The following is a 23,595-nucleotide window of genomic DNA, read 5'->3' as shown; positions in this document are numbered from 1 at the left end:
ATCCTCAGAAACAAGGGAAAGCACTGTGTTGGCGAGGCGTTTGCGTGGTGAAGGATGGGCTCTAATGAGAGTGAACGTAGCGTTTAAAGGGCCCTCCAGATGAGTCTTGATTCATTTGTACATCGTCGATTTTAATAGTATCATGTGCAAATGACGGCTCTTTGCGTCCGATTCCAGGCGCTTGAGGACTCAATTAGCTTCTGTTGCCTGGCGACCGTATGCGTCAAGGCCTCACACGTTGGCGCCGTCGTGAGCACTCGAGGTTCGTGTCTGCAAGACGCCCAAGGGCCACTTGCCTTTGCATGTGCGAGCGATAGCCTGCCCTCTGGAGTGGCCGCCCCTCATCTTTTGTTTCGACACAGTGTTTCCCCTTCCTGACCGCCCATATCAAGTGCTCCGAGCCATAAGCACTTGAGCCTTGCTGCTGTGAAATGAACTAACATTTAGTTTTTATGAGATGTTTTTATTTGATGCGAGCAGTACTTTGCTGTGACTAAAGAGACACGCGTCGTAAAAAGTTTGAGCTCCTAACTCTGAGGCAGCCTGCAGACGTGTAGCAGGAGCGACACGACTGAAGCCAGAACGTTTCCTACGAGCCGCTACGCACCACTATGTTCGCCTGCCCCCCGTGTACGAAAATACAAAACAACATTTATCTGAAGACACAATTCTAGAGACGGAGATAGCGCAGTCTATCTGGGAGTACGGTGTAAACACATGGCTGTTGGAGATAGCACGGAAGAGGAATCACTCTGCATACACTTATTCCTGCTCTGTGTATCACGTCGCTCCCCAAGGCCTGAACCGTACGTTGGTGTACTCCCTGGTGGACTCGGCCGACGGCGTGTTCTCCATCGAGCCGGTGTCGGGGGTGCTGGTGCTGGAGAGGACGCTGGACCGAGAGACCCAGGACTCCTACCAGCTCCGGGTTCAGGCCACGGACCAGGCCGGGCAGCCGGGGGCGCTGGCCTCACAGGTGGGTTAGCACCAGATAAGATGAGTGTCATAATTGTCTAGGTCATTGGTTCTCAAAGTGCGGCCCGCGGGCCAATGGCGACCCGCGGAATCATTCCTGGCGGCCCGCAATGACATACATAATTATGTAAGTTATAAAAATAAAATAAAAAGCTTTTTTTTTTTTTTTTTTATCAATATTAATTTAAACAAATATAAATAAATATAAAGAGAAAATTCGACTCTCTCTAGCTTTCAATTAAATCCTTTTAAATTTTTTAGTTTTAATCCGTCTGTACATTACTTTGAAAGGGTGAACCTCAGTTTCAGGATTTAGACCTCACTTGACCTCACTCCCAGAGGTCCACGGTGCGGGTGCAATGTTTTTTTTCACCACTGGGATGCTGACGGCGTTTCCCGCCAAAAATTTTTTTCCTTTGGCGGCCCTCAGTCAAATTTTGGGTTCCTAAATTGGCCCTCAGTTGTCAAAACTTTGAGAACCCCTGGTCTAGGTCATATTTGGCCAAATTATTATATCTATCCTAACTACTCGCTTAACGCTGCTGATTCACTCTGCCTCATTGGCTATATCCCCAGCAAATCTGAGTGCTTTTACAATCCATAGCACTTTCTGTCATCTAAGTCATCAATTTGACCTGAAGGCATTTTGACCCTAATACAAAATTAACCTTAAAATATGCAATAGGGTAATTAAGCTGTGAGGCTAACGATTTCTTTTTCGCCCTCCAGGTAGAAGGAAATGAGATTTGATAAGGATTTGTAAAACTGCGGAGGATTCACCCCCGTTTGTAACCGGGACCAGTGGATGCTCACGACCGTCGTCAACACATCCCCTTCTTCACAGCCGCCATGAGTCCATGTCCCGTGTCTCTCCCAGGTGGAGCTGACCGTGTTGGTGCTGGACGTCAACGACAACGCCCCGGTCTTCCAGAGGAGGGACTACACCGCCGCAGTGCCGGAGGATGTCGCCGTGGGAACCGAGGTGTTGCGGCTGTTCGCCACCAGCGTGGACATCGGGCCCAATGCCGAGATCACGTACAGCATCCGCTCGGGGAACGAGCTGCGGATGTTCACAATCAACAGCAGGACGGGTCCGTGATCACGGGAGGGATCACGGGAGGGCTGATGCCTTTGGTTTAACCTTAAGCTAGTGTAATACTTTGTAGTCCTCATGCTGTGTTTTAAAACCTTGAAGGTACAATGGCCAAAACACATTCTGTGATCTAGCGGTAACTTTAAGGCTGCAGGAATCGAGGTTAATCACTCCGACCCAGCTTCGGTGCAGAGAAATCTCATGTTAAGTATTTTCAGCAAGCATGGCTTTGCAAGGTTTTAGGACTAGCTTGAAATAGCAACGCTTGCATGTTGTACCTTTTTATATCCCATTAAAACAAGTTTCATCATCAATTTTACTTTACACCCTTGTACAAGCTGAAATTTGCAACGCCCGTACGTGTGTACGACTTTAAAGATCTGTGTGCAAATGTGTGTGTGTGTGTGTGTGTGTGTGTGTGTGTGTGTGTGTGTGTGTGTGTGTGTGTGTGTGTGTGTGTGTGTGTGTGTGTGTGTGTGTGTGTGTGTGTGTGTGTGTGTGTGTGTGTGTGTGTGTGCGCGCGCGCACACGTAGGCATTATTTCTGTGGCCGACGACCTGGACTTTGAGGTGTGCAAGGACTACTACCTGACCGTCGAGGCCTGGGACAGTGGGACTCCGCCCCTTAGCTCCGCTACCATGGTGACCGTGGAGCTGATGGACGTCAATGACAACGCCCCCACCTTCAGCGAGGAGATATACAACGTGCTGGTCAGCGAGGACGCCTCCATTGGCCAGACCATTACCAGGGTACCATGGGCTATTTTTCCGTCATTCATTATCATCTTATCTTATCTGATTTTTGACCCCATAACGTTTGAAATTGAAGCAAATCGGGATATTCCGGAAGACGAACATCCCTACTCTAATAGCTGAAGGTTTCTAACTAATTAAACTTGGAGAAAAGCTTTTAAATCTGACCTACAGCACCTCTATATGTATATATAGCTTTTTTTCAATTCATGCCCTCATTTGTCTCTGAGTTTAAGTGAAACTCCCCTCCCACTCACTCCGCTGTTCCCTGCATGTGTGATGGACGCAGCTGCTGGCTGAGGACCTGGACAGCCAGGTCAACGGCCACATTACCTACTCCATACTGAAGGGGGACCGTGGCAACCAGTTCTGGATTGACCCCGTCACCGGCCTGCTCAAAGTCAATAAGCGTTTGGACCGAGAGCTGGTAAGGATGTGTCTCCGAGTACAATAGCGGCGAAAAGGAATCGATAGTAATTTTACGGTTCGTGAGCACGGGCAGAGTGGAATACACCGGGACCTCTCAAGGTGAACGCTAATGTCTCACATTATGCACGTGGGAGGGCTTCACTTATCAGTTTGCACTCGCAGGCATAAAGGTATGTGGCTTTGTATCAATGCTCCGATGCACAATCTCTCTCTCTCTCTCTCTCTCTCTGCAGGTATCTAGGTACTCTCTCTCGGTGCAGGCGTTTGACAGTGGCTCCCCGGCCATGTCCTCCACTGCCACCGTTAACATCGACGTATCTGACGTCAACGACAACCCCCCTGTCTTCTCCCCCCCCAACTCCACCGCCGTCATCCAGGTAGTGCCCCACTGTGTGTGTGTTTGCATGCGTGCAATGCATGTGTGTGTGTGTGAGTGTGTTTGTGTGAGTGTTTGTGTGTGTTCGGGTATGTGTGTGTTTGAGTGCAACCATGTGTTAAAGCCCATGCGCCGTACCTCTGCATCAGTGCACGTCTCTGCGTGCCCATGCAGGCATGAGAGTGCGTGTGCGGTGTGTGTGTGTGTGTGTGTGTGTGCGGTACATTGATCCTGGATGTCAGTGTGTCACATGGTATCCTCCTGCTTCCAGTTGAACCAACCGGCCGGGGCCAGTGTCCTGCAGCTGACGGTGAAGGACCCCGACTCCCCCAGGAACGGCCCCCCGTTCGAGTTCCGCATCGCCGCCGGCAACGAGGGGAACTACTTCTCCCTGGACCGGTCCGGGACGCTGCGGACCACCCGGGTGCTGGGACCCCAGGCCCGCCGAGAGTTCACCCTGGAGATCCAGGTGAGGCGCTGAGACCGGGTTTAAGTGCATTCTGCTGGTTCCTTTCTTTATGGAGCTTATAAAAGGCACTAAAAGCATCTTAAAAAAGTGAACGGAAGAAAGATTTACCACCCTGACTCTGGTTTAGCAGCTCTTTTGTTACGGAAATTGAAGCATAGTGAATGTTGGAAGAAGGACATGTCTTTGCACCATTCCCAGATCCCTTTTCCATGGATATTCGGTCGATTTTAATAGGAAGCGAACCAAAATACTTTCGCTACCATTCACCGAAAAACAGCCTTCCAGGTAAAACGCATTCAGACAGCGTCTTCAAATGTCTTCAAAGTAAGCCCGTTGTTGTGTCTGGTTGTGTTTGTTCCAGGCCAGTGATTCCGGCCGACCCCGTCTGGCCTCCTCCTCCTGGGTGTACCTGAGGGTCATCGGGAACAGCCAATACAAGCCCTCCGTCTCGCCGCTGGAGGTCTTCATCGTCATGGTGACCGACTCCTTCCCGGGCGGCCCCGTCGGCCGCATCTACGCCACGGACCGCGACGTGAACGACGTCCTCTCGTACACCCACAGGCCCGCGCTCAGGAGCATGTTCCAGGTCAACCGGCAGGACGGCAGCATCGTGGCTCTGCCGGGGCTGGAGCCCGGCAGGTACCTGGGATACGAGCACTTCCTGTCCCACGTGCACACAACGAGAACACTACAACCACTTCCTGTCCCATATGCACACAAGCAGGAGAACTTCCTGTCTCACACGCACACACAGCGAGAACACTTCCTTTCTCACACACACACACAAGGAGAACACTTCCTGCCTCACATGCACACAAGGAGAACACTACAACCACTTCCTGTCTCTCATGTACACAAGGAGAACACTCCAAACATTTCCTGCCTCACAAACACACACACAAGGAGAACACTTCCTGCCTCACAAACACACACACACACACACAAGGAGAACACTTCCTGTCTCTCACACACACACAAGGAGAACACTTCCTGTCTCACATGCACACAAGGAGAACACGACAACCACTTCCTGTCTCTCATGTACACAAGGAGAACACTACAACCACTTCCTGTCTCACATGCACACACAAGGAGAACACTTCCTGTCTCACATGCACATAAGGAGAACACTACAACCACTTCCTGTCTCACACACACACAAGGAGAACACTTCCTGTCTCACACACACACACAAGGAGATCACTTCCCGTCTCACATGCACACAAGGAGAACACTACAACCACTTCCTGTCTCACATGCACACACAAGGAGAACACTACAACCACTTCCTGCCTCACATGCACACAAGGAGAACACTACAACCACTTCCTGTCTCACATGCACACAAGGAGAACACTACAACCGCTTCCTGTCTCACATACACACGAGAGAACACTTCTTGTCTCACATGCACACGAGGAGAACACTCCAAAAACGTCCTGTCTCACACACACACACACACACACACAATGAGAAAATTTCCTGTCACCCATACACACAAGGAGATCACTTCCTGTCTCAGATGTAAGACTGGACTTTACTTCACTGAGCCACTTGCTGGCTCAGTGAAGTAATTTAAATGCACCACATACAAGGAGAAGGCTGTACGCCCACAGGGATTGAGGTTACTGGACTCTCTCAGCGTAGACAGATCTTATCTTAAGTTTCTTCAGTGAGCCTCACCATTTTTTTGTGGGTGCGCAGGGTTTGGAGGGAGCAGGGAGAGGTAGGGGTGAGAACCAGAGTTTTTATAGCAAAGAATATTAAGGCTTGAGTTAGATTGACATTAGGGCTGTGCAAAGAATACAATTTTGATCGTGATTTTGAATTTTGGGTCAAAAAATCCCCAAATTAATATAATCGAGTTGAAACGATTATTAATAAAAAAAGAGATAAATATAGGCCTATATGAATATATCGATACATACAGCTGGATACATATTTGTACATTATTCTCGATTTGAACATTTTCGAAAGTTCTGGATAAACGCTGAATAAATGCATCATGTTTCAACTCAAAAATTATCGTTTCAATAATCGTGATTTCAGTAATGACCAAAATAATCCTGATTATGATATTTTTTTCCATAATCGAGCAGCCCTAATTTAAATTGCAAACTTGTAGATTGAACCTTCTAAGTTGGAGACGTCTGTGCGACTAGTTCACCCTCCCCCCCCAGGTACCAGCTGAACGCCACGGTGAGCGACGGCCGCTTCGCCGTCATCGCCGACGTGTCCGTGCGCGTGGAGCAGCTGACGGAGGTGGTGCTGCGCAGCGCGGTGGCCGTGCGCTTCAGCTCGCTCTCCCCGGAGGACCTCCTGGGCCGCTACCTCAGCCAGGTGCGGCTGATGCTCCGCTCCCTGGGGGCCTGGGCCTTCCCGCCGGGCCAGGTGGACTTCATCCACGTGCTGGGCGTGCAGCCGGTGGACGGCACCGGCGACGTGGACCTGTTCCTGGCCATGGAGCGGCCCTCGCAGCCGGCGGGGACCGGGGGTGGAGGTGGAGGTGGCGGAGGCGGAGGTGGTAGTGGGGGAGACGGCTTCTTCTCCCCGCAGGAGCTGGCGGAGAAGCTGGCGGAGGCCCGGGCGCGCGGCCAGTTCCGGGGGGTGCTGGCGGGGGCGGAGGTGCTGGACCAGACCTGCTCCGGGGAGCTGGACTGCGGGGACATGGTGTGCGAGCAGACCCTGGTGATGGCGCCGCGCGCCACGGTCACCTACAGCACCGAGCGGGTCAGCCTGGTGTCCCCCACGTTCAGACGCATGGAGGCCTGCACGTGCCCCGGTAATGCCCCGGTGAAGACATCGTGCTGCTGCACAGTGTCTGCCTTTTATCGCTCTGTTTGGGATTCTACAGAGCTCCTGAAGGTCTTCAGTGCTTAAATCAGTCCAGCTTTTCTTAAAGGAGTGTGTGTGTGTGTGTGTGTGTGCGTGGGTGTGAGTGCGTTTGTTGGTGTGTGTGAGTGTGTGTTTGTGTGTGTTTGTGAGTGTATGTGTTTGTCCGTGTCTGTGTGGTGAGTGTGTGTGTGTGTGTGATTGCGTTTGTGTGTGTGTGTGTGTGTGTGCTTGTGTTTGTCTGTTAGTGTGTGTTTGTCTGTGAGTGTGTGCGTGTGTGTGTGTGTTTGTGTGTGTGTGTCTGTGTACTGGGTCTGTGTCTGTGTGTCTGTCTGTGTGTGTCTGTGTAATTAGATTAACCGACACATCTTTTGTATTACCATTATGTCGCTGAACTGTTTGTAATTCCCAGTTATGCTGTTAAGTAATCACCGCGCATTAGAGTTTGTGCTTGTTCCGGTCAATACATCCCTCTCTCCCCCCAAACAGGGGGATTCTGCTCCACTCCTCTTGAGCTCTGTGAAGGTCAATCCTGTCCATCAGACATGCAGTGTGTACGCTCCGGTGTGACAGCGCCCTCTGTCTGCCAGTGTCAGCCCGACAGGCTGGACGAATGCGCCGGTGGGTTCAACTGATATTTATATGCAGAGTAGAAATTCAAGTAGACGTTGAGGAAATCGCGTTGCTGAATAAATCAGTTGTTTAAGTGTGTTGTTGTTCCTAGTGGTTGTATTAGCTGAAATCCCTCTTCTTGCTGATATTTCCCTTGTGTGTTGTGTGAATATGGAGAGCAGGCCAGACCTCGCTGAGCTTCTCTGGGAATAGCTACATCAAGTACAGGGTGACGGAGACGGCGGCGGGGGGGGAGATGAGACTGGGCCTGAGGATCAGAACCCTTCAGGCCAGGGGGGTCATCATGTTCTCCCGCACCAACCCCTGCACCATGCTGAAGGTACACACACTTACGGGCACGCACCCACCCACACACACACACACACAGACACACGCAGACACACAGACACAAACACACACACGGACACACGCACCCACACACACACACACACACACACACACACACACACACACACACACACACACACACACACACACACACACAGCCGCACACAGACACACAGACACAAACACACACACGGACACACACAAGCACGCACACACACACACACACACACACACACACACACACACACACACACACACACAGACTCAGAAACACACAGATTAATTCCTGCACTATGCTGAAGGTACACACGCACACACACACACACACACACACACACACACACACACACACACACACACACACACACACACTCATACACTTACCCCTGTACTATGCTGAAGGTCGGCACACACACACTCACACACAGCCACACACACAGACGTCCAAACACACACACCCACTAACTAACCCCTGCACTATTCTGAAAGTGCACACACACACATGCACGCACACACACACACACAGACACAAACACACACACACACACACACACACACACATATATACTAAACCCTGCACTATGCTGAAGGTATACACACACACGCACACGCACACTCACACACACGCACACACACACCCTCACTCATTAATTATTGAGTGACATGGTGATTGGATGGCCTGGTTTCCCCCGTACAGATCGAGGGCGGCCGACTGTGGTTCCAGCTCGAGTGTGACAACACGCTCGGCATCATGGGGATCTCCGGCCGCCCGATCAACGACGGCCTGTGGCACGCCGTGGCCCTGGAGCTCACCCACAACTACAGCCTGCTGTCGCTGGACGACAGCTACGTGGAGCGCCGCCGCGCCGCCCGGGCCCCCGTCCGCCTCTGGCCCCTGGCCCCCGACTCCTCCTTCTTCTTCGGGGCCCAGGTGAGGCCTCCCCCGGGGCCGGGGGGGGAGCGCGGCGGCGCGGGGTCCGGGGCTAGCCAGAGCGAGGCCCCGGGGGACCCCAGGGACGCCAGGGGCCCCCCCAGGGCCCAGGACGGCTTCCAGGGGTGCCTGGGCTCGCTGCGGCTGAACGGCAACGAGCTGCCGCTGCAGAACAAGAGGAGCCGCTACGCCGAGGTGGCGGGCCTGAGCGAGGTGAAGCTGGGCTGCGTGCTCTACCCGGACCCCTGCGTCAGCCAGCCCTGCCTCAACGGGGCCCCCTGCAGCAGCCTGCCCTCCGGAGGTCAGTGGGACAGGGAGCGGGGGGGAGGACCGGAGGCCTCGGCCGCCTGGTGGCCATCCCGGTTCAAAGACAGTCGCCGGGTGGGGACAGGGGATGCGCGATCTGAGGATCTTCAGTTTCTCCACAGTTAGTTTCGAGCGTGTGTACCGGCGGTTGATAACTGAATGTTGTCGTTATTTATTTAGAATGACATGGACGAGGTTGACTTTGAAGCGGATGTGTTTGTTTTTAATTTGCTTGATCTGACGCACTCTTCTAAACTGTTTTACAATTTAGGCAACATCTTGGGTTGGAAATGTGCGCTCAAACGCATTCTGTTCGGCTTTTGGATGAATTACTCTGTGGGGCAATGCAGATAAATCTTGCCAAGTGTATTTAGCACCATTCAAACACAAAGGCCACAAAAGCTAGAAATCATAGGTAAAACTTTTAAAAGGACTTAGGTTAAAAGATTATCAGAAAAAGGGTGAACGTTAAATTAAAGCATAAGAAGGCAAGATAATAAATGAATCGCAGATTATTATTTTATTTTTTAGAGCTGCAAACGATATAAAAAAGAACTAAGTGTAGTAGTCAGATAACACATGTCCTGGGGGCTTCTTCCACACCTGGGAGTGTTATTTGTCGGTTGAGATGTTCCCTCAGGAGTATTTCGCTTCCTACAAAGTGATTTTCGTCACCTTGTCACCTTTCTCAGGTTTCGGGTGCAGTTGCAGCGCTGGGTTCACCGGAGGGCGCTGTGAGGTGGAGCTGACTTCCTGTCTGCCCAACCCGTGTCAGAATGGGGGCGACTGCACGCCGGCGGGGGGCTCCTTCCTATGCAGTTGTCCCCGGGGTCTCGTGGGACTTGTGTAAGCGAGTCCCGACATCACAGACATACTCGCACACACGCACAAACACAAACGCATGCACGCACGCACACACACGCAAGCACACACACACACAGAGACACACATGAATGCACGCGCAAACACACGCGCAAACACACACACACTCACACGCACGCACACAAACGCAGGATAAAGCCATATTTAGGGATTGTTTGACACATTGTTCATTTTAACAAGCGTCTGATAAGCATTGCACGTTGGTGTCAGTGTTGTGTATACACAGTGTTTGCACGCCCACACAGATACACAAACTACAGTACACCTAGGATATGTGTTTGGATTAACAGTACTTACACACACCCACACACACTCACCCATCAAGATATTTCCTCGTTGTAGCCAATAGCTTTGATATTTTTTTCAAACTAATTGAGTTTAACTGTCTATCATTACTTGCTGACTGCCTTTTTAATTATGTTGTGATGTCCTTTGAAAGACCCTTTCCGTGTGTCACCACTAGAGGGTAGAAATGTTACCTCTACTCATTTCCTTCTCTTTAATCGCTATCCCTCAAATTTCCCTTTTTCTTTAACTCAAACTACTGAATCGAAGTCAAACCAATTATTAAAAGTACAAGCCTCAAGTAACAAGTAACAGATTGACGTTTTGAATGTGTACCACATCGCCAGTCGTAGTCAAAACCCTCTGTTGCTTCTACCCATTTAATTACAATGCCACCCTTTAAAAGGGGCAACAATCCGCCCATAACAGACGATATAGGCGGATACTCTTGGTTTTACATGGAAGCTTTTTCAGAGACACAAAGCCATGTTTTCCGAGTTCTAATAGGAGAAAATAATTGAAAGGGGAAAGTGTGTTAACCTCTGTTCGGTGCGATGCCAGTGGGGGGGTCGCCTTGTCGTCTTGGAAATGGTGAACTGGGCCAGTCGATATTGTTCATGGCTGTCTGTGTTTCTGTGTGTGTTGTGTGTGTTTGTGTTTATTTCTCTTTGTGCTCACAGCAGACAAACCCATCAACTGCTTCTCCCAACCAATACTTTTTAACAATATAAATATTGCAATCATTTGAATATTTACTTTGAAATGTCACATCTTACTATTTTACCCAAGCAATTAAACCCTCCGAAATGATAAGCGGAGACGAAGCAGACATGAAGCTCAACTGAACTCTATCTCTTCTAGCGCCCAAAACCACTGTGTCCCATTTTCTTTACTCTCACACATCTAGTGACTGGTGCCATGTTTCCTCTCCCCTGGTCTGCGCCCAACAGGTGCGAGGAGGATGTCAACGAGTGTCTGAGAGAGGAGTGTGCGAACGGAGGGGTGTGTGTGAACACATACGGGGCCTTCTACTGTAACTGCACCCTGGGCTTCGAGGGACAGCTCTGTGGGGCCCCCAGTGATGACGAGGGTGACACACAGGTAACAGCTTCGTGATGAAGGATCCGGAAATAACTCATAGGTTTACAATCGACAGGCGCATTTCCTGTTGGTTTATGGCTCCACATCCTTGTCAATGCATCAAAGGAAATGGATGAGGGGGACCTTAAGGCAGATGGTTGTGGTTTTAAATAACTTGATCTGACTCATTTTGGCAGACTTCAATTGTCACTTATCTTTGTTTCGATATGTGCACTCAAACACATTCTGTCATGTAGACGCTTGGTTGGGTATGATAGGGACCTGGATGATTTACTCAGACTGTGCGGCCGCAACGATAAAACTTGTAACTTTTATTTTTATAGCACCATTGAAACGCAAGACCTTCTATAGTGAGTACAAAGCTAGAAACCATTAAAAGGACAATCGTTAAAAGACTGTTAAAAAAAATGACAAATGTTAAATCAGGGTTTGGGTTTGGGTTAGGGGAATTAAGAAAATATTTGTATCAAAAGAAAAATCATCTAAAGCTGCGGCAAACTATATAATAAATAATTAGGTTTCTTTCTAGGAAGGCGTCTGAGGTTCTGAGGGCTATTCCACCTCTGTGAGGTTAAAAACACGATTTCTGAAAAATGTATCTGTTTAAAAACTAGACTTCTTAGTTTAGTTATAGCAATGCAACATGAATCATTCACTCCCATTTTTCTTAACTGCCTGCAGTTGTGTTCCTCTGCGACTACAGTCCATCATCTCATGTTGGGACATGGTCGCAAGATTCTCTAAGAAAAACACCAAAAACCCAATGGGAACTATTCCTACACCCAATTTCTTGTAAAGATAAATTGTAGCCATTGACATTGAATACAATCCTTTTATTTATTATTTAACAAACTGCATGCTGCTCATGTTGTTAAGATCTGAGCGTGGATGGATTATTAACCGACGTTGACTAATGCGTTGATATAAAAACAAACCACGGTATGTTGTATGGCCCGAGGAGAGAGAGCGTCAGGAGATAATTACCTCTGCTGCTGATTATGGTTCAAGTAGATTCAAAACATCACTCTTGATGATTTGTAATATATATATTTTATCAGTAACATGTATAGATATTATCAGTCAATTGTGTTTGTGTCACTAAGTGTGTTTTTCAATATTTGTAATAAATGAGGCAAGGATTCCTGCTCACCCAGCACAACAAGCCTCCCCCAGACAAAGCCTCTGTGAAAGTCAGGCAAAAGTGGCATAATAAGCAATTCAACTTTTAATCAAAGTTAACAGATTCATGCTATCATATTGTGACTTAACATTCTTGTTTGTGTCTTTGCTTGTTTGTGTTGGTCATTGTTGTGTGTGTGTGTTTGTTTATGTGAGTGCTTGTTTGTGTGTCTGCTTTTCTGTGTGTTTGTGTGTGTGCGTGTTTGTTTGTGTGCCTGTTTGTGCGTTTGTGTATTTGCTTTTTTGTGTGTGTTCTTGTTTGTGTGTGTTCTTGTTTATGTGTGTGCTTGTTGGTGCTTATTCTCGGTTGTGTGTGTTCTTGTTTGTGTGTGTGCTTCTTTGCGTGTATTCCTTGTTTGTGTCTATTCTTGTTTTTGTGTTTGTCTCTTCTTGTTTGTGTGTTCTTGTTTGTGCGTATTCTTGTTGGTGCGTATTCTCGTTTGTGTGTGTTCTTGTTTGTGCGTATTCTTGTTGCTGCGTATTCTCGTTTGTGTGTGTTCTTGTTTGTGCGTGTGTTTGTTGGTGCGTATTCTCGTTTGTGTGTGTTCTTGTTTGTGCGTGTGTTTGTTGGTGCGTATTCTCGTTTGTGTGTGTTCTTGTTTGTGCGTGTGTTTGTTGGTGCATATTCTCGTTTGTGTGTGTTCTTGTTTGTGCTTGTGTTTGTTGTTGCGTGCTCTCGTTTGTGTGTGTTCTTGTTTGTGCGTGTGTTTGTTGTTGCGTGCTCTCGTTGGTGCGCGCGTGTCGCCGCGGCGCCCAGGCGGAGCCCCTGTCCTACATCGGCCCCGGGGAGATGGTCGGCATCGGGGTGCTGGTCCTCGTGGTCGCCGTCCTGCTCGTCGTCTTCGTGGGCTTCAGGAAGAAGATCTCCCTGAGGAAGGAGTCGGACGGCGGAGGCGGGGCCGGGGGCCGGCCCGCCATGGGCGTCTCCACGGTGACCTCGGAGGCGGGCTACATGCTGCGAGAGAAAGGCGGCGGCACGGCGGGCATGGAGTTCCAGGCCATGCGCGCGTCGGCGGGCTCTTCCTCGGGGACCTCCGGTTGCTTCGGCGACGGAGCCGGAGTCGGCGGCGGCGGGGGGGGTCCGCCTCAGGTCATGGTGCGGCCCAACTGCCACTCGCCCAAGCTGCCGGGAGACCTGTGCGGGGGGCGGGGCGCCCAGGGGACCAGCGGGGACCGGGGCACGTCCAGCGAGGGCAGCCAGGTGGGGGGGCCGGCCGTCTGGGATGCCTGTTGGGTTTGTTTTCCTCTGTCGGTGGGAGAATAGGGCCCAGGGTGGGCGACGTGGAAATTATTTTCACTCGAGTCCAACCCTTGAAGGTTTTTAAAGCAAAGAGAGCCGTCTTTCGTAGACCTCATTTGGTCAGCCTGCAAGCCCGTGATGGGGCGCCTGGGTTCAGCGTGGAAGCGTATAGCTTCAGGCTTCAACACAAAAACGAAAAAACACGTCGGAAACTTGATGCTGCCATGGTTACACATGGACATAAGATTGATTTTGCATTATGACAAAGCCGACACAAGGGCTTATTTACATGATGAGGCAAGCACAGCTGATCACAGCTCAAGCACATGGGTCCTTGTGTTGTTGTTGGTTATCCAACTCAATGCCCTTCTAGCCTGATGGCAGCAACACAATTCCATATTTTTTGATCCAACTCATGTCAGATATGTTTAGCTGCTTTGTGTGTGTGTGTGTGTGGGGGGGGGGGGGGGGGGGGGAGGGTGTTCATCATGTATGTACGTTTTTATATTTTTATTTTCTCCCGCAGTTGAGCAGCTTCCTCTCCGACACGTCTCACCTCCGGGGCGGGGCCAGCAGGAGGGGCGTTGCCGTGTGCAGCGTTGCGCCCAATCTCCCGCCGGCGTCTCAGTGTCACTCGGAGCATAGCCCCGCCCACAAGGTGTCCTGGGACTCGGTGGGGGGGCACGGGGGCCAGAGGGGCCAGCCGCTGGACGACCGGGAGCAGGAGTGGGGCCAGAGGGCCTTCCAGCTGGAGAGGACCCAGAGAGGGGACTCCAGCCCACCGGGTGAGTTCCAACGACCGGCTGGGTTCCAAAGGTACCGTGGTTAGAACTCAACCGGTCCTTGGACCGGTTGAGTTCCAAGGACTGGGTGAGTTCCAAGGACCGGGTGAGTTCCAACCACCGTTCCAGTGCCAAATGTCCCATGGTGCATCTGGGCTGTAGTGTTTTGGAATTGGATTAAAGATGATTTGGTAACTCGTTATAATATTGGTACAATTATTAACAATTAATAAAGATGAGTAAATGCAGTAAAAAGCATTAACCAGCAATTAACTAACAGTTGATTAGCAGCTCACCTTTGCTCTGGTCACCATTTTCTAATGGTGTTCATGATTGCTACTGTTATTCATGTTAACTAAGGGATTAATGTGTACATTATTTAGAAGGGTTGGGTTACCCTATTAAATAATGTATACATTAATACCTTGGTTAACTTGAAAAACCATTGGTAAATGGTTAGTTAATTGTTATTATTGCTTATAACTGCAGAGTTAAGATAATTAATGGTTTATTATTGTACCCATATGTATTACCAATGGTTCACTTAAGGCCTCTAATATAGGTCTAATTAGATTTGTCAGTATAATTTATCAGTGGGTAGGAATTAGATGAGAAATGGTTCCAAGTTATCCCAGGGGTTAACGTGGTCAATGTCAGTACAAGACAGGATCTGGGGAAGGCAAAGCATCATGGGATCCTACTCTAGCAAAGTGTGTACAGCTGCACCTGAGTCCAACATAGGCACACACATCATGTGTATGTGTGCAACGAACGTAGGATCAAAGAAACCCTGCTATCGGCTGGGTGTTGCACCCAGTGCTCCTCCACGGAGCGCTTTCCATTCACAGGGACAGGAGCGGAACCTTTTGATCACAGCAGCCGGGAGGAGGCTGTTACACTGTGCTTACTTTGCCACTGTAATTAAGTAATCGGTGGTCTTCTTGAGAGGTACCACCTTCATCAAGATATTATGGACTTTATGGATTTTTTCTTAACAGGAAAGACTACTTTTTGGTAATTAAATGGGCTGGTGGTGATTTTGAAGAGCTATACTTTCGATGTAATTTGTTTGAAATGTCGTAGCCACCTGTCAGCCATTAGTGAGTGAACTGCGCTGTGAGGATATCTGCTTCGAGGTTGAATGATTGGTACTTTCTGATCAATCTCTTGTCTCCTCCCTGATGAGTTTGGTGAATTCGTCTTCCCTGTTAATCACAGGTGTGTGAAATGCATCAGTTCTAAACGGCGGTGAAACACAGGGCAAGGGGAGGGGGCATATACTTTGGTGGTTTGGTTTGAAAGACCTGCTCTCTTCTGCGTTTTTCTGCCCGTTCTTTTGACAACTGTCAATCTTATATATGTAATCGTATCGTGCATGTGTTTGTTTGCGGGCTTGCCATGTGTGTGTTTGTGTCCGTCTGTGTGTGTGTGCAAGTGCGTGCTTGTGTCTTTGTATGTGTGGGTGTGTGTGTGTGTGGTGTGTGTGTGTTTGCATTCGTGTGTGTGTGTGTGTGTGTGTGTGTGTGTGTGTGTGTGTGTGTGTGTGTGTGTGTGTGTGTGTGTGTGTGTGTGTGTGTGTGTGTGTGTGTGTGTGTGTGTGTGTGTGTGTGTGTGTGTGTGTGGCAGAGGAGGCAGCTGATTTGCTGGAGGAGGCTCAGTGCTTCTCGGACAGCCTCTCTGAGGCCCGTTCTCTCAGCTCCTTCACCTCAGAGTCCTTCGATGACAACGGTAAGAAGAAGACGCTGCGTTGCCAGATTGGGCCAGATTTCCCACCCAATCTGGTAGGATTGGTTGGCCAGATTGGATGGGAACAGCGCAGATCCTGCTGTGTTTTACGAGCGGTGCCAACAGAAGGCCTTGGCTTCTGTCTGTGATCTTTGTAGAGTTCTTGGTCGTACCGCCGTACACACCAATGATGAACTGAACCCTTTAAAGGGCTCATTGTACTGCCACCAGGTGTGGGTGTGATTAGCTGGTACAAGCCGTTTGGCACAGGGAAGGAATGATTTTCATAGTGACATCACAACAGATGATGCATGTGTATCCTTTAGTTGGCAACGAATGGGTTCCAACCATGTAAACACTATACATGGTTATTTATGAGGAACTTTATAACGGTATGCCAGGAATTTTGAAAATACATTTTAACATTTTAATATTGGCTCAAACAGCACAAAGAACATTATTTAATTGTATACATTCCCATGCAATCAGAAACAACAACAATTTGGTATTTGAGTCGAATCTTCTTCTTATGATCATGGTGTCGTGTGTAAGCCTGGGTCAGGATTTTGTTTTCTCTCCGATTAATGTAGTTTAAAGGAAAGAAGCAAGGACTAGGAGTGTGTTTACCACACACAAACACACAGACACATACACTCTGCTACAAATGCATATTGTTAACGTAAGCTAACATGCAATCACTACTGATAAACACTGTAGACATCGCCATCCTTACAATGACTCGTTTCTTACAATGATTTGATAGCAAAAATGGTTTCATAATCTGTTCAGTGAGCGTGTCTGTGTGTGTGTGTGTTTGTGTGTGTGTATCTTTGTGTGTGTAAGCCTGGGTCTGGGTTTTGTTTTCTATCCAATTAATGTAGTTGAAAAGAAAATAGCAAGGACTAAAGTTGTGTTTACGACACAAAAAGACTCATACACTCTGCGACGCACACACACACACACACACACACACACACACACACACACACACACACACACACACACAGCAATACTGCGACCTTAGTGTTGACTGACCCAGTCTTAGTGTTACAGTCCCACCCTGTAATGGGAACCTTGGCCTTCTCATGCAGACACCTACATTGTCTTCTTCTCTTTGTCCCCCCCCCACCCACCCCCGCCCCTGTTGTTATTATTACGCTCCAGCCTCGATTGTGACGGTCATACGTCATCCCAACAATGCTGTTGGCAGTATCGAAAGCGACGGTAAGTCGGGGGGGGGTTCAAACAAAAACCCTGATCTTTTCCTAACAATCTCCGCAGCCGTGCTGAAGAGATCGCTCAATGCTGTCCCACACAATGCTGTTGTGAACGCCACCCTCCACACTTCTCAGCATTGACGTGGTGGCGGCTGACATCAGCTTCACTCGCTGGCAGGCATCTGTGTTTAGATTGGGATTCAAGGGCTGGGGTGTGTGTTTGTCTTTGTGTCTGGGTGTCTGTGTGTCCCCCTGTGTGTGTGTGTGTGTGTGTGTGTGTGTGTGTGTGTGTGTGTGTGTGTGTGTGTGTGTGTGTGTGTGTGTGTGTGTGTGTGTGTGTGTGTGTGTGTGTGTGTGTGTGTGTGTGTGTGTGTCTCTGTGTTTGTCTCTGTGTTTGTCTCTGTGTTTGTCTCTGTGTGTGTGTGTTCGGTTCTATCCGTCTGTGTGTGTCTGTTTCTGTGTGTGTCTCTGTGTGTCTGTATCTATGTGTGTTAGTGTGTGTTTCTGTCCGTGTCTTCGTATCTGTCCGTCTGTCTTTGTCCATGCGTGTCCCTTTGTGTGTGTCTGTTTTTCCATGTATTTGTCTTTGTTTGTATGTGTGTGTGTGTCTGTGTGTTTGTGTGTGTGTGTATGTCCCTATCTTTGTGTGTTGGTCGACATGTGTGTGTCGGTCATTGTGTGTCTCCCAGGTGTGTTGTCAGCTGATGATCTTCTCATGTGATTGAATAGGCCTTGATTTTATAATATCATTTTCCAGACATTACATAATCAAACCTTTCAAACCTATCCTGTTAAAAACAGTTATTGTGTCTCCTTTTTGTATTCATGGTTTTTATTTGGACAATGTTACTTTGATCCCTGCAAGGTATTTTCACCATGATCACCTGGAGTGATCTAGTAGTGATCTAGAAATAAATGCTAACTCGGGGAAGGGTAGGCTGTTCCATAATGTTATTACCTATTAAGTTCATGCTGTTACAAGTTGTCCCATTGTTTATTACAGGTGTATTAACACTGTAACAAGGACACTGTTATTTATATTTTATTTATATCTTAAAAAATGTCCCAATTTACATCTCAGTTAGAGTCTTAAAATAATAAACAATCGTTAATCATGATTTTTATTTATCATAATTCATGGCATATTTTTTTCCATAACAGCTGCCTTTTGAATAATGTATATTATTCATGCATGCTAATGCTATGACTGGAAATTATCTTTAGTGTTTCTGGCATATGGGTTTTGTACTTAGCATGAGTTATGATATTGAGGAACATATGTGAATGCGTGTGTTTGTATCTGTGTGCGTGTGTGCGTGTGTGTATGTTTCTGTCTGTGTGTTTGTGTGTGTTTATTTCTTTGGGTGTGTGTGATTGTGGCTTGACATTGGCCAGGATGCAGTGTAATGCGTTTTTTTAAGCCTCTGTTGTAAGTCATCCAGAATTCCTCTGCATTGAATTGTGTGCATAAGAAACACGTTTCACCACGAAAAATGCACCCTTCTCCTTTCTCATCTCCTGCCTCATTGCTCTCGCTTTCCGTTCTATTTTCCAGCGGGTCCCCACATGCGCCGCGATGAGGGTGTCTGCGCGGAGCGGGTCAAAGACTACATCGTGGATTGTAAGGCCCACCTGTCTTCATTCTTTTGTACCCATAGTGTCTTCTCTCATCTGACAGACTAGGGGAAGTCTCGCTTTGAAGGAGTGCTCTGTGTGAACGCTGGTGATTTATACAGGGAAAACAGGGTATGGTTACCGGGGAAGGGCTGGTGTCAAGACGGACTCTGCCCACGCGTGTTATTGATGCACCGTGCACCAGGCTCTGACATGGGCATTAAAGCCTCTTTTACATCCCACACACACACACGGATGCGGGCCCACCCTCTGACAGCTGGCTGTTTCTCAGACAGGAATCCCACTTTTAACACGGCATCCACAAGTCTGCTTCAACATACCATAACATCTCTTGATGTATGTATTATTTTTTGATATTATTCTTGCACAAATTATTGTTGCTATAGCTACGACCTCTATTGAAATGACCTCCAGTGAGGCCATCCTGTTGGCATGAATGTTCACGTCTCTGAATTGCTTTACCGTCCCCCCCCCCCCCCTCTCTCTCTCCCTCTTGTCCCCCTGCAGCGTACCACTGGAAGTCTCCCCCGCAGACCTCCATGTGGCTGTCCCCGTCCCGCCTGAGGCCCCCAGAGCTGGCCTCCCACTGGGACTTCAGCGAGGCCCAGCAGGCCATCCGACGGGGGGGCAGCATGCGCTCCCTCCAGCTGGACTACCGGCTGGCGAGCCCCGAGGCCCCGGACGGTGCCCGGGGCCCCGGGGCCCGGGCGGAGCCCGCCGGGACCACCTTCCAGTGGGACAGGACCCGGTCGGGAGGCTGGGAGAGGAGGCCTTCAGGGGGGCGCGCCAAAGACCCCCAGGAGCCCGTCGGGGGCCCAGGGGCCCCTTGTGACGGCGGCGGCGGCGGCGAGGACAGCTCCTCGCCCGTCTACGAGGAATACCGGGGGGCCCAGCAGGAGGCGGAGCCGGAGGGCCTCTACGACACGCTGCCCCCGACGCGCCGCGCCTACGAGGGGATCCCGCCGCCCCCCGGCCTCCACCTGCACCCGGCCCAGCTCCAGCCCCCGCTGCGGGCCTGGGACGGGGGGCGGACGGAGGAGTGCCTGGGACCAGAGGCCGAGCCGGGGGAGCAGGGCGGGGCGGGGGGGGCCGGGGACGAGCTGGAGAGACTGCTGAACCTGGTGTCGCTCCGCGCCCGGAGAGCCACGCGGACACACAGGTCGTCCACCGGCTCCGAACCCGCCCCGGGGTGGGACGGATTTTAATCAGTAACGCACGCACACGCACACAGGGACAGACACACCGACACACACACACACATAGAGACACAGACACACACACACAAACACACATACAGTACACTAATGACTAGTCCATGAGCCCAAGATCCTAGGTTCCCTTTTTTATTAACTTTTGGCAAAGTCTTGTCCCTTTCCGATGCGTTTGACGTTCGCAGAACAACATCATTGCAGTACTTTGTAAACAATAGAGCAAACGTTCTGGGCACAGCATTAAAGGAAAACACGTTAATATATTCAGCTGAATCCCGTATTGAACACTGTGTTGCTCTTCAGGGTTTCGTGTATAGAAATGAAAATCCAAAAACAAAACTACAGTCAGCATATCGTGTTGCCAAACCATTGATAAGCAGCTCGTTAGGATGTAGGGACGACATGAGTCCTTTCTGGGTGTTTGAATAATTCACTTTTCTTGAGAGACGTTCGCAATAAATTGGGAACCGTGTTCAAAGTGATAACCAAATCCATGTTATGTGATGTCTTCACCCTCTATGGGGGCTCCTAACAATGCAAGGTTCTGAGCCCGGCACAAACTGAAGCACAAAGAGCTCCCAGCGAGTTGCCGTGTTCCCAGCTGTGCAGCCCACTGCACGGTATCTGCCTGCTATAGCTGCTGGTGTAGGAGGCTGAAGATATCTCAGGACACTGCACAGCGGTAAAGTGTATGCTGATGTAGCTCTAGCTGCTTCTTTAGAGAAGCGTTGTGCGGCCCACGCAAAGCCAATTTTCTGAGGCAAAAACAAAGATTAAGAAAATGAGATGAGTTGTGCTAAGTGACTACGTAAATTAGATGAAATACCTAATTGTATCTTGCAGTTTCGGCGCACCCTCTTCCCTGTGTGTTACTGTTCCATGTGCCAGAGTCCTTTGTCTAGTAGGAATGCTTGGTGTCTTAAGAGAGAAATAGGAGAGAGATGTTTATAATGCAGACGGTATAATAATGTGTTTTGCATATGCCTGTTGAGTCCAAATAAACACGCGCTTAAAGATGACGACATCAGCCGCTAAAGATGCTATTTTTGTCATAACATCCTTGCATAATACATGGTATTTATGCTTTTCTAGGCGCTCAAAGACACACAGACACAGATCAACAAAAGGTTGCATTAAAACATTTAAAGGGATACAAACGAAGGGGCGGAGACAGGGACAGAGAGGGGGAGAGTGAGATCACGTCACATGTTGTGTTTCCGGCCAGATACAAGAAGCACATGTATGGGCGATCCTTTAAAATGATCATGACGACAAAACAACTTGGGATTGTGACTATGTCTATCGATTATTTCTTCCTATCTATCTACCTACCTGTTTCTCTATCTAGGTGTTGTCGTCGTTGTTGTTGTTGTTGTTGTTTTTGTTGTTGTTGTTGTTGTTGTTGTTGTGATTGGCATGGGCACAGGCACGGCAGTGATTTAAAAGAGGAGTAGGGAAGGCTGAGGAGGAGAGATGAACGCTGGAAGATATAAACGCCAGAGAGCGTAATCCCGTCCAAGCCCTGGCCATATGGGGGCGACGGGTGGATTATCATCCGCCCGGTCGCCCCCGTAGGCGGGGCGATGATGAGGACCACACTGTTCTGACCACCGCCGGGATTAGGTTCTCAGACTCGTGGGCACCTAATCTGAGAGCCACACATCTGCCACCACCCTGCCTCGTCTCTTATCTTTAATTATGTCTCTCCTCAGTTCTCCTATCTCACGCTACCAAACACTGTCTCTCACCCACGCACGCACGCACGCATACAGCTCTGCTTGCACACACAGCAGATTCACTTTGTGTAACAGATCAAATCCAATATGTATATATGTATATATAGCACATTCAACTGTATAACATCAAGATCACCTTCAATACAACCCTCTCATTAAACCCGACAAGTCACCTTTTGATATTATAGCGTTTGTGTGTGTGTTCGTGTGCATACGCCGTTTGTGTGTGTGTGTGTGTGTGTGTGTGTGTGTGTGTGTGTGTGTGTGTGGGCGCCTCAAGTCTTATACATTCGGATGCCTCTCTGATCACTGAGGCTGGCTGTGTAGGAAACGGGATGCTAATGGTCAAATCAGCAGGCGGCCTGACTGCCTTTTCTACTAGCTTTAAGGCTGCACAAGGCCTCAGAAAAGCCCCTCTCCAAACTCCATTCAAGTAAACTTCCTCCAGCTCACAGTTGAATCTGTTATTCCCTCACGTAGAACCCCAAGATAAAATATAGGGGCGAAGCAATATTTTGATATTGTCATAAAACAATGACAGGGCTATTTTATCTGCGGTGTCATATTGTGCAGTGTTTTTGCCTGTATTCTTCTTTTCTATTTCTGGGAAACAAGAAGGCTGCGGCTGTCCTCGGCTCTACTACATCTCAAATATTTAAGAGGCTATCTGTGCAAGGCTTCCTCCAGACCCTTCCACTAGTGTGTTCCTGTAAAGGTAATGCAGGGTAGGGGAGTCGCTCAGTGATTGCTCTGTGTTCTGTAAGTTATTGTTATTGTTTCGTGGTACGTGCATTTTAAAAAAAAATGCGGCTTCCACGTACAGTGTGTCAAATATACCATTCGGAATCTAGATACTGATTGCTTTGCTTTGCACAAATCCGGCATCTCGCGACGAACCATTTGATAAAGGCGTGTTGTTCTATGTGGATGGGCGGACAATAAAGTGTTGCCTCAGTGGTGTATGGCGGTGCTTATTTTATACGTTTCCTGCCGTTTATGTCTTATGTACTATGGATAAAGGATCTTGTTTACACTGCTGAGGGCACTATTTCCATTAATAGCGATCCCTACTCATTTGAGCTCTGCTGGCACGGCCATAACTACCCACTCATATCATTGTCATATGTTGGTGGGAACCAAGTCCCCCCAGCTGTGTCAGCGTCACCATGTTGAAAGAGATTAAAGCTATTCAGCGATGATAATATGGGATGATGTCCCATTGTGGGATGAAAGTAGGCTGCGCTTGATACCTTTCAATCGATCTCCCACCACCCCAGAGAGAGAGAGAGAGAGAGAGAGAGAGAGAGAGAGAGAGAGAGAGAGAGAGAGAGAGAGAGAGAGAGAGAGAGAGAGAGAGAGAGAGAGAGAGAGAGAGAGAGAGAGAGAGAGAGAGAGAGAGAGAGAGAGAGAGAGAGAGAGAGAGAGAGAGAGAGAGAGAGAGAGAGACTGTGAGAGACTGTGAGTGAGTTTGAGTATGCT

At 48.9% G+C, this 23,595-nt stretch overlaps 1 protein-coding gene across 1 annotated transcript in view; it reads left to right on the top strand.

Moving 5' to 3' along the window:
- Positions 1-22,294, top strand: part of LOC132461403 (protocadherin Fat 3-like) — a 53,481-nt gene extending 31,187 nt beyond the window's left edge. Inside the window, 19 exon segments of the mRNA XM_060056493.1 lie at positions 798-976; positions 1,853-2,066; positions 2,603-2,817; positions 3,110-3,247; positions 3,483-3,626; positions 3,897-4,094; positions 4,456-4,733; positions 6,275-6,876; positions 7,416-7,547; positions 7,721-7,878; positions 8,584-9,118; positions 9,816-9,969; positions 11,241-11,391; positions 13,328-13,771; positions 14,337-14,595; positions 16,219-16,320; positions 17,482-17,541; positions 19,090-19,155; positions 19,677-22,294. Coding sequence (XP_059912476.1) covers positions 798-976; positions 1,853-2,066; positions 2,603-2,817; positions 3,110-3,247; positions 3,483-3,626; positions 3,897-4,094; positions 4,456-4,733; positions 6,275-6,876; positions 7,416-7,547; positions 7,721-7,878; positions 8,584-9,118; positions 9,816-9,969; positions 11,241-11,391; positions 13,328-13,771; positions 14,337-14,595; positions 16,219-16,320; positions 17,482-17,541; positions 19,090-19,155; positions 19,677-20,374 — 4,727 coding nt within the window. The 3' untranslated portion in view covers positions 20,375-22,294.
- The last annotated feature ends 1,301 nt before the right edge of the window (positions 22,295-23,595 follow it).

Source organism: Gadus macrocephalus, chromosome 7 (assembly GCF_031168955.1).
Source record: "Gadus macrocephalus chromosome 7, ASM3116895v1".
In the NCBI taxonomy this organism is placed as follows: Eukaryota; Metazoa; Chordata; class Actinopteri; order Gadiformes; family Gadidae; genus Gadus; species Gadus macrocephalus.
Note: the sequence above shows the minus strand (reverse complement) of the source record. Positions and strands in the feature narration are given on the sequence as shown.